A 12,231-nucleotide genomic window follows, 5' to 3' on the forward strand; every position below is an offset into this window, starting at 1 on the left:
TGACAAAATGCAAAGGCAGGATCAGGCCTCAGGGGTCCCCCTGGACTTTCTTGAGCATCTACTCCCAAAAACCAGAGTCTGCCTGCCTTACTGCATTATGCTTTCCACCTATTCTTCTGACATTACAGGGGGGCTATCCCCAACCACCTTTCTCTGGAAAAAGATAACTTAGAGCTCCAGTTAATAGACTCTTACATATAAAAGGAGTGTCTCAGCTCAAACCCCTCTGATGGCTCTCTAACTTGCCTGACAGGTTTACCCAGTCTTTTACAACTACACATGTGATTGTTTACAGCCCCCCAACTGTGAGAGGCACGGGAAGTCTAAAACATAGAGCCTTTCAAAGAGTTAAAAGCTGTTAGAATAGTGCTGGTGTAAGATTTCACTGTTGAGCCAATGCTTCTGCCAAGTTCCCATATCCCTTACCCACTGTGCACCTGGGAGTGCATTAGTTAACATAGTTGGAATGTAAGAAAAACAGGTGTAGCCTTGAAATTAACCACATCAGACCTTTGAGCTAATTGGTTCTTTCTTTGTTGTAACTCACTGCACTTCTGCTTCATGAAAATGTAACTCTGTTTGATACTTTCTGAGGCTAACGTAGATTAGAAATATAAAGAAAAAACACTTCAAGGGAAAATAAGTTTTCTGGCTGAGCAGCCTTTATCAAAAGAGGGTTATAAAATGTCCTCAGGCCTCCAAGGCCAGAAGATAATATACACAACATTGTTTGCGGGAAAGGTATGCAGAAAAAAGCCTGGTCTCGATAAGGGTCAGGGCTGCTGACCCTGCATGACTTTGTATTATCCATTGATCTCTATGTACAACTTAAAGTATAAAAGCTTTCCTGGAAAATAAAGAGGCGGACCAGTTTCTCAGAAATCTGGCTCCCCCCGTGTCAATTTTCTCTCTCTCTCTCTCTCTTTCTCCCTCTCCCTCCCTCTCCTTTTCAGACTGAATTCCCGTCTGGAACACAAAGGCTCTCCATGTCTACTAATTTTGCCTGGGCTTCTAAGACTCAAACGGGGAGGTGCTTTGCGTCTCCACTCCTTCGGGAGACCAGCAGGGCGCCTGTGGCCTAACATAGACGGTGCAAGCTCCTTGTCTCAGAACTTTATTAGCTTCTTGTGTAAACCAAGGAATCTCAGCCCCTTTTTATGTATTACACTATTTCCTTCTAATCTCTTTATATCTCTAAATAAATAAGTCTCTTCTCGCCGATGCCGTCTCCCCTTCGAATTACCCTGGATCCACTGGGGCTGGACCTTGGCAGGAACCAAGAAGATAACTCAAAGCACAGCAGTGGGCCTGGCAGGGGTCCACCTCGCATGGGTACACTGAATTGGTGAGCACATGCTTTCTGCCACAGGGGACCTGCATTTCTGCCAGCTCCCAGTAACTGGTGTCATGTGGGAATACGAATCCATTGTTGCCTGATCTTTTTCAGTAAAACAAAAAGAGCCAGAGATCCAGACTTTTATATGAACTCTCTTAATTTGCAAATTTGGGTTGTTGTTCAGTTGCCAAGTTACGTCCGACTCTTCACTATCCCATGGAGTGCAGCACACCAGGCTTCCCTGTCCCTCACCATCTCTCTGAGTTTGCCCAAGTTCATGTCCACTGAATCAGTGATACCCTCCAACCATCTCATCCTCTGTTGCCCTCTTGTCCTTCTTCCTTCAGTCTTTCCTAGCATCAGTGTCTTTTCCAATTAGTTGGCTCTTCACATCAGGTAACTAAAGTATTGGAGCTTCAACTTCAGCATCAGTCCTTCCAATGAGTATTCAGTGTTGATTTCCTTTAAGATTGAAGGATTTGATCTCCTTGCTATACAAGGAAGGGACCCTTAAGAGTCTTCTCCAGCACCACATTCAAATTTAGTGCTCTGCCTTCCTTATGGTCCAGCTCTCACATCTGTACATGACTACAGGAAGGACCAGTCTTGACTATATGGACCTTTCTTGGCAAAATGATGTCTTTGCTTTCTAACACACTGTCTAGGTTTTTCATAGCTTTCCTGGCAAGAAGCAACTGTCTTCTAATTTCCAGGCTGCAGTTACCATCTGCAGTGACTCTGGAGCCCAAGAAGAGGAAATCTGTCACCTCTCCCACCTTTTTCCCATCTATTTGCCATGGAATGACGGGACCAAACGCCATGATCTTTGTTTTTTTAATATTGAGTTTTAAGCTGGCTTTGACCCTAATTCAAAGAGGCAGACAAAACAGAACCAAGCTATTTGTAAACCAGATTCATCCCACAGGTCACCAGTTTGCAACTTTTCTCTTAGTTCATGCGTTTAGCTCAGACCAGAAAAACTATTTTAGATTCTGTCATAAACCGCAAGAAAGAGAATGTGACTGACTCAGCTTGGGACACATCTTATCCTGGTCCAGTCTACTCTGATGGGGTAGGGAGAGGGGCAAGAACAGCACCATGCAATATATGTTAGACACCAAACTGCTTCTGCCTTTGGATAATCAAGACCTGGCATAGAACATAATTTATGTCACTCACATGACATTTTCAAAGTTCGACAGCCCCAGATCAAGAAATAGAGAAACTATAGACCTTCAGGTGTAGGGTACTGTACACAGATTACATATATTTTTTAAACCTCAAATTTAAGAGCAACATGAGAAAAAATTTCTTTATAGAAGCCTAAAGTAGCATGAACCAGGTTGCTTAATATCATTTATGTATATCAGATTTTACCTGTTTGCCCCTCAGTGTAGATCATAAATATTATGATGTACTTTTTTGCATCCCCTTAATTTTTTCTTATTTATAAACTGGTTTCTTTGTAAGTAAATTATAATTGAACCCTGTATCTATGTTTGTATATATAATGTACATACCATTAATAAGTTTATAACAGTTATTATTTTGTGGAAAAATATTTCTCCAAGACACATGATCTAATATTTTAAAATATTTTAAAGAGGTAGTACTAGAATCTACTTGTGTTTTTGTTATATATCCACAACTGAGACCCCATGAAATTATACCTTTAATAAATGCTGCTCAGTGATAATGATGACAATATACAGTACCCATGCCTCAGAAGTTCACAGGACGTCATAAATTCTATTCTATAGTTATGATTTTACTCTTGAGGACACATAAAGTAGTGAAGGGCCTTACATGAGTTAATGAAGCTATAAGATTATCTGGATCTCTTTGTCATGTGTTCTATCCTTAAGCATTTTCTACCTATATGAAATAGGAAAAAGGTTATATTAAACGGAGAAATTATTAGCTTAAGGGAAACACGAAGAAGAAATGCCATTTATTTAACCTCATATCTTTTCTTTAAAATTCTCCCCAAGTTGAGTTAAGCTTCACATCTTTATTTATTTATTTATTTATTTTAATTGGAGGCTAATTACTTCACAATATTGTAGTGGTTTTTGCCGTACATTGACATAAATCAGCCATGGCTGTATATGTGTCTCCCATCCTGAAGCCCCCTCCCACCTCCCTCCCCATCCCATCCCTCAGGGTCATCCCAGTGCACCAGCCCTGAGCACCCTGTCTCATGCATTGAACCTGGACTGGCAATCTATTTCACATATGGTAATATACATGTTTCAATGCCATTGTCTCAAATCATCCCACCCTTGCCTTCTCCCAGAGTCCAAAAGTCTGTTCTTTACATCTGTGTCTCTTTTGCTGTCTTGCATATAGGGTCATCGTTACCATCTTTCTAAATTCCACATATATGCGTTAATATATTGTATTGGTGTTTTTCTTTCTGACTTACTTCACTCTGTATAATAGGCTCCAGTTTCATCCACCTCATTAGAACTGATTCAAATGCAGCTTCACATCTTAAACAAAGATAGTGACTTAATAGTTAACATGGTATAAAAAGTATAAAGAACAAGCAGAACTGTGGAGATGTTTCTTGATTTGATTTTCAACTAGTCTTCTCTCCTGTCCAGAAAAAGGGTGCTCAGATTTGACAGTCTATGTGTACACTGATTCTGAAAAGGGGAAAATTTGCTAACTTTAATTTAACTACTTATTTTCTTAGATTTACATGTAAAGAAATATATAATACAGTAGTTTAAAAACGTTGTTCCCCAAATTCTCTAATTTCAAGTGTAAATATCTCAAACCAAAAAAGACTAAAATTCCTTTTTCACTTTAGTTCCAAATTGTTCAATATAAGGAAATTAACTTTGACACTATAAACATGCTCTTATTTGACTAACTTACCACATACTCCAGGCGCAAATCTATGTATCTTATTTCTAAATAAATGGAGCGTCTTCAGGGATGTAAGGTATTTCATCTCTTGTGGAACTTCTTCTAAAAGGTTGTTTCCCAGATTTAGTGCTGTCAACTGCAAACATATAGAGATTAATAAACTCATAATAAACTCATTATCTACCTTCAAATGAGAAAAAAAGAAATAATTAGGCCACTTTTCTGAGATCCATATAACCTAAAAAAAAATGATCATAACCTTAATTATTTCACATTACCTAAAATTATCTTTATAAATAAAAGTTCATTTGAGTTTCATGTTCACTTTATTTAAGCACAAATTCTCAATTAAAGTACATAATTTCATTAAAATTTTATTACAAATCATTTCAAGGGTATTTAAAAACATAATTAATGATCCATTAATAACTCACTTGAGCAACTCAAGAGTATCCTAACACTGTGACTCACAGACTGAGAATCATTCAAAACTCAGCAAAGGGGCTAATTTCCTGAAATCAGAAATTAGCCAAAGACCTGAGGTCCTTCTCTCATACTAACCCCAAATGAACTTTTTCACTTAGGCCAGTAAGACACGGATGGGGGTGGAGAAGGAAGGTAACCATTAACATCACTGTGGTCACAAAGTTCATACCAGAAACTATTAACATGATAGGTAGGGTAGGGAAGATCTGCTCTACATGTACCTACTAACATCAGATTGGTCAGATATAGGAAGGACCATACATAAGAGGAGTTAGAAAGATCCTCTAATCCAATAAATCCATGACACAGGATTATTCCCTAAAGATGGTATTCTTCACTGATTTGAAATCTAATTTTATCTTTCAAGATCTGGAATCTTTTCTTTTACTCCTAAACCACAATCACAAAAAAACTAACCAAACTGATACATAGATCACAGCCTTGTCTGACTCAATGAAACTGTGAGCCATGCCAAGTAGGGACACTCAAGACGGACAGGTCATGGTGGAGAGTTCTGACAAATGTGGTCCATGGGAGATGGGACGAGCAAACCACTTCAGCAGTAAGAAAAGGCAAAAGATAGGACACTGAAAGATGAACTTCCCTGGTCCATAGGTGCCCAATATGCTACTGAAGAAGAGCAGAAAAATAGCTCCAAAGAAATGAAAAGGCTGAGCCCAGCAGAAACAACACCCAGTTGTGGATGTATCTGGTAGTGAAAGTAAAGTCTGGTGCTGTAAAGAACAATATTTCATAGGAGCCTGGAATGTTAGGTCCATGAATCAAGGTAAATTGGAAGTATTCAAATAGGAGATGGCATGAGTGAGCGTCAACATCTTAGGAATCAGTGAACTAAAACGGATGGGAATGGGCAAATTTAATTCGGATGATCATTACATCTACTGTGGGCAAGAATCTCTTAGAAGAAATGGATTAGCCTTCATAGTCAGCAAAAGAGTCTGAAATAGAGTACTTGTGTGCATTCTCGAAACAACTGAATGATCTCTGTCCATTTCCAAGACAAACCATTCTATATTATAGTGATCCAAGTCTATGCCCCAACCACTAATGCTGAAGAAGCTGAAATTGAATGGTTCTATGAAGAACCTACATGATCTACTAGAACTAACACCAAAAAAAGATGTCCTTTTCAACATAGGGAACTGGAATGAAAAAGTAGGAAATCAAGAGATACCTGGAGTAACAGGCAAGTTTGGCCTTGGAGTACAAAATGAATCAGGACAAAGGCTAACCAAGTTTGCCAAGAGAATGCACTGATCATAGCAAACACCCTCTTCCAACAACATGAGACAACTCTACAGATGGTCAATACGAAAATCAGATTGATTATAGAGCTTCTCCACCTTCGGGTGCAGGGCTTCCCTTTGGCTCAGCTGATAAAGAATCCAACTGCAATGTGGGAGACCTGGGTTCGATCCCTAGGTTGGGAAGATCCCCTGGAGAAGCGAAAGGTTACCCTCTCCAGTACTCTGGCCTGGAGAATTCCATGGACTGTATAGTCTAGGGGGTCACAAAGAGTCGGACACAACTGAGAAACTTTCATTTTCACCTTCAGGTCCAACGAATATAGTGAGCAAAAAAAAGACCAGAAGCTGACTGTGGCTCAGATCATGAACTCCTTATTGCAAAATTCAGACTTAAAATGAAGAAAGTAGGGAAAACCATTAGGAGAAGGTGATGGCACCCCACTCCAGTACTCTTGCCTGGAGAATTCCATGAACAGAGGAACCTGGTGGCTACAGTCCACCAGGGGCTGTGAAGAGTCGGACATGACTGAGCGACTTCACTTTCACTTTTCACTTTCATGCACTGGAGAAGGAAATGGCAACCCACTCCAGTATTCTTGCCTGGAGAATCCCAGGGACGGAGGAGCCTGGTGGGCTGTCGTCTATGGGGTCGCACAGAATCGGTCATGACTGAAGTGACTTAGCAGCATAGCTTACCGTCAGAGAACGCAATGGCACCCCACTCCAGTACTCTTGCCTGGAAAATCCCACAGACGGAGGAGCCTGGTGGGCTGCAGTCCATGGGGTCGCAAAGAGTCGGACATGACTGAGCAACTTCACTTTCACTTTTCACTTTCATGCATTAGAGAAGGAAATGGCAACCCATTCCAGTGTTCTTGCCTGGAGAATCCCAAGGACAGGGGAGCCTGGTAGGCTGCCGTCTATGGGGTCGCACAGAGTCGGACACGTCTAAAGCAACTTATCAGCAGCAGCAGCGGCATAGATTACCGTTCAGATTGCATTACAACTTCCATACTTCAGAATTTTAATATTAAAGGGTAAAAGAAAACGAATCATGGGAGTTTGACAAATTATTGAGTTTACATAAGACAAGAAAAATAACTAAAAAGAAAATTAAGGCACTTTGTGGTTTATATTGAAATACCACCTGGTATTTGGTATGAATGTATGTCAATTATTTAAATTAATATAAAGTAGACATAGATATATTTACAATGAAATTCCCTGTCCTTAGAATTCATGGAAAAGATTTTACTTCGAAATTCATGCTTTCCTCTGAGAATTACCATTATCCTATAAACAAAAAAAAAAAAAAAAAAAATGCATCCATCCTGGAGGCCTTATTCTTTTGTGAAGCTTAAGTTAAAATATATTCAGGTAGCCATGCTACTGAAAGACTTAATCCAGAGTCAGTGACTGTATTAGTTTCCAATTGCAGCTATGACAAATTACCAAAAACTTAGTGGCTTAAAATCATACAAATTTATTATCTTACAACTCTGCAGACCAGCTATCAGAATGGGTCTCATAGACCTAAAATCAATGTGTTGTAGGGGGTGTGTGTATTTTGGAGACTCTAGGAGGAAATCTGTTTTCTTGCCTTTTCCAGCTTCCAGAGGCTGCCCACATTCCTCAACATCCGATCCCCCTCTTGTCTTCAAAGCCAGCAACAGCTGGTCAAGCCCTTCTCAGATCACATTACTCTGAAGCTCTCTTCTACATTTAAAGACCCTCATAATTACACTGGGTGCACCCAGGTAATCCAGGATAATCTTATATCAAGATGAGCCGACAACTCTAATCTCATTTTCACCCTTCTTTCCCCTTTGACATATGATCCAACATATTTGTAGATTGTGGGGATTAGGATGTATATATCTTTGGGGTACCAAAGCAACTAAACTCACACACTACAACTACTGAGCCAGTGCCCCACAACTAGAGAGTTTGTGCGTGACAATGGAGGATCCTGCATGCTGCAACAGAGACTCAACACAGCCAAGTAAATAAATATTAAAAAAAAGAAAAGCTTCACAAGCCACCTAGTGCAGCAGATAAAATACAAGTGAGCAACTATTATATCTTCTTCATGAACACGGGAATGAGTGGCTTTTTATTTCGTTAGGCAGTTTTACATCACTCAATGGCCTATACTCTTAATTTCTACATTATATGCACTATTTATAGCAATTTTTAAAAAGAATTCATTGCTGTTCAGAATGATCATATATATGCATATAATACATACACTCATTACACATACACACACAATGGAACTGTATGCAATATATGGATCTCTCATTTTATTCTTTTTCTATAGGTTACACCATGTAGTCAGTATTTTGCAGTAGGTAAATCACAGGCTTTGGAGACCATCTGCTGTACGATGTACTAGCTCTGGGATCTCAAGAAAGTCACTCAAATTCCTAAGTCACCCTTTCTATTTTTTAAATGGAGATACTAGTATCTACTTTTCAGGGCTGTCTTAAGGATTAGAGACAATATAATGAAGTACCTGGCAAATAATGGATATTATAAAATGCTAACTATAATCTTTTAGACTCAAGAGAAGACCATGGAACAAGATGTTAGACATACATGGTGCTAGGAGTGCTTCTATGTTGACACTTCAACTCAGTTTTCAAATGTTGAGCCCGTTTGTTTTCTTAATGATTTCTAATTCATTTTCCCAAAGATTTCTAAATTCATAGCCACTTTTGAATGACATTTTCAGGAAAGAGAAAAATATCTGTTATTCTGTTGGCTACAGAATGACTTTCTATTAAACAGTTAATTTTGCTGTAAACTTTTTTATTGTTTCTACAATGATAATGTGTTCAGAATTTCCATTAAACTATTACTATACCTTGGTTCTCCAATTATTATAATGGATATCTGTGTTTAATACTCCCTCTTGCTTCTCCTCCATGTATCACCTTCACCAGGAAGCTATCTTCCTTTTGAGGTTGCACAGCACTGTGTACTTCCTATGACCAATTATTATCTTCTGCTTTGTATTATAGTGACTCATGCATATATCCTACCTTTACTACAAAGTTGGAAATATTGCAAAAATAGGGCCTCTTTGCAATGCCGTCATTCATCTAGCATTAGAAAACAGTGTCTGGCATATAATAGCTGTTCAACAAATATTAGTTGAATGCTGCCTTAGATCATTTCGTTAAAAACCCAGTGGATAGGGGCTAAAATTTTATGAATAGCCAACACTGCTAAGGCACTCTGCACAAGATGAGTCAAGGGAGGCACAGAGACATTATATGCTCAGTCAGCAAAGTGAGAAAAGAAGGTTGGTGCTCTTCTGGAGATCTGACAGCTAGAGGAAGAAGCAGAAGTTCCAGTGGGGGTTCAAGAGGTTTAATGCAGCCTTGGGCATACAAGCAGAGGCAAAAGGAGGAATCAAACTAGGGTAGAGAGAAGGAATTCACTAGGTGCCAAGACAGGGTACACAGTATAAGGAGGCCCTGTTTTGATAGCAAAGCCAGGCTTGGCAAACAGAAGGCATTGCCTATGCTTGACAGAGAAAGAGTGCATTTCCAGTGAATGAGACAGGACAAAGGACAGGCTTGATGTGGACAAACAGTACGATGACATCAGGTCCTCAAACATCCAAACGCTTAGCTCTTCCAAACATTTAAAGTTTTACATTTTAATGGAATGAGTTTTGCATTGTAATTCTTCTTTTTTGGGGATTTGGAACTCTTATCCTTGCTTCTTTAGTCTTTTCTTTAGAAGCTGTGGACAGTATGATAAAATGCCTTGTTAAATCTTGTGCTAAGACTGCCAGAGATTCTTTCCAACACTGTTGAATAAGAAATGCCAGTTCCCATAGGATTAACTTTGGGCTCTAAGGGAATAGTTTTTAGAGGTCACAGGGATCCTCTAGAGATTAGATGTCATGCTTGACCTTGACTACAGTTCCTCATAACACAACATAATTCTTCTTCATGACACTTTTCACAATTATAATTTTACATCTATTTGTATATTTGGTTACTTTTCCCCACTAAACCTAAGAGTAGGGACCCACGGATGTTTTCATTCCTTTTCGTACTGCCAGTATCTAGCAGAGTGCTAGTCTACTAGCAGGCACAAGAACTATTTGTTAAACACAGGAAAGGAGGAAGGCAGGAAGGGAGGGAGGCATTTGGGGAGGGAGGTAATTGGGTTAGGGGTCATCCAAAAGGACCGTAAAAGTATGAAAAATAGAAACTATGACTATAAAGACAATTTACAAACTACCGAACTCTGCTGAGAATTGTCCTTATTTACTGTCAATTATTTCAGGTCAAATAAAAAGCTATCACAGACCATATCTTTGTCCTGGGCAGCCACACATATGAACCACTCAAGGAGATCATTGCTGTGCTACCACTGGACTTTATGATGCATGTCAAAATACACTGCACAGAATCAGAAATAAAGGCTATTTGTTTCTTTCGGGATTTTAAAGCTCTGAGTGACTTACCTATAAAGGATCTTAGTTTCTAGATGGTGCCATAATCATGACAGCCCTGTGCTTGATTAAGTTGGACTTTGAGAATGGCTTACATCCCATCCCATTCAAGTCGACACTCAGTGGTTTACTTAGTGGCAGTCAATAGGGACAAGACAAGGCCTCCACCCTCAAGACTTAAAATAAAGTGCTTCTTTGAACACTGTTGATATTCCAGCACTTCAACAGTCCCAGGCCAAATGCGTTCATCCTATGTTACGGGACAGAGGCAGAGTCAAGATGGAAGAGTACCAGACATCACTTTCCCAACAAAGGTGCATCTAGTCAAAGCTATGGTTTTTCCAGTAGTCATGTACGGATGTGAGAGGTGGACCATAAAGAAGGCTGAGTGCCTAAGAATTAATGCTTTTGAACTGTGATATTGGAGAAGACTCTTCAGAGTTCTTTGGACAGCAAGGAGATCAAACTAGTCAATCCTAAAGGAAATCAATACTGAATATTCATTGGAAGGACTGATGCTGATGCTGAAGCTCCAATACTCTGGCCACCTGATATGAAGAACCAATTCACTGGCAATGACCCTGATGCTGGGAAAGACTGAGGGCAGAAGAGGGTGACAGAGAAGGTCAGGGAAGCTGGTGTGCTGCAGTCCATGGAATCACAAAGAGTTGCACACGCCTTAGTGACTGAACTAAAAAGCAAAAACTAAAGAACAAATAGTAATGAACAACACAATAACTGAAATGAAAAATACCCTAAAAAGAATCTATAGCAGATTAACTGAAGCAGAAAAATAAGTGAGCTGGAAGATATTAATAGAATGGTGGAAACAATTGTCAAGGAGCAGAATAAAGAAAAAAATCAGTCTGACAGTATCAGACAGCTCTGGACAACATTAAACATAGGAACATTTGAATTATAGGAGTCCTAGAGAAGAAGAGAAATGGTCTGAGACAATATCTGAAGAGATTATAGTGAAAACATCCTTAACATGAGAAAGAAAATAGTCAACCAAGTCCAGAGTCCCATACAGGATAAACTCAAGGAGAAACATACAGAACCAAATATTAATCAAACCAACAAAACTAAATTAAAATTTTAAAATACTGAAAGGAGCAAAGGAAAATAATATAAGGGAATCCTCATAAGTTTATCAGCTGATTTTTCCACAGAAACTGCAGGCTAGAAGATAATGGAAGGATATATTTAAAGTGATGAAAGGGAAAAACCTACAACCAACATTACTCTACCCAGCAAGGATTGCATTCAGATTCAAAAGGTTTATAGACAAGCAAAAGCCAAAAAAAACTAAGCACCATGAAACCAGCCTTCTGATATATGCTAAGGAATTTATCTAGACAGACAAAAGATAAAGAAAACATCTATAAAAACAAATCCAAAACTATTAGGGAAATGCCAACAGGGACATACATACTGATAATTACTTTAAATGTAAACGGATTAAAGCCTCCAACCAAAAGACATAGACTGACTGATTCAATACTGAAAGAAGACCTGTATCTATGCTATCTACAAGAAACCAACTTCAGACCTAGGGACACATACAGACTGAAAGTAAGGGCATGGAAAAAAAATATTATATGCAAATGGAAATCAAAAGAAAGCAGGAATAGCAATAATCATATCATACAAAATAGACAATATTTTTATGAATTTTTTAGTTGTCAGTTTCTGCCATGCACCAACATGAATCAGCCATAGGTATATATACGTTCCCTCCCTCTTGAATCTCTCTCTCACCTCCCACCCAATCTCAACCATCTAGATGGACA

General features: G+C 39.0%; 1 protein-coding gene across 1 annotated transcript in view; it reads right to left on the reverse strand.

Annotated features, from left to right (window-relative positions):
• LRRC69 (leucine rich repeat containing 69) overlaps positions 1-12,231 on the reverse strand; it is a 92,600-nt gene that overhangs the window by 61,080 nt on the left and 19,289 nt on the right. The window contains exon 2 of the mRNA XM_027973239.3: positions 4,220-4,346. Within this exon, the coding sequence (XP_027829040.2) occupies positions 4,220-4,346 (127 nt within the window). The remainder of the gene's footprint in view (positions 1-4,219; positions 4,347-12,231) is intronic.

This window comes from Ovis aries, chromosome 9 (assembly GCF_016772045.2).
Source record: "Ovis aries strain OAR_USU_Benz2616 breed Rambouillet chromosome 9, ARS-UI_Ramb_v3.0, whole genome shotgun sequence".
Lineage (NCBI taxonomy): Eukaryota > Metazoa > Chordata > Mammalia > Artiodactyla > Bovidae > Ovis > Ovis aries.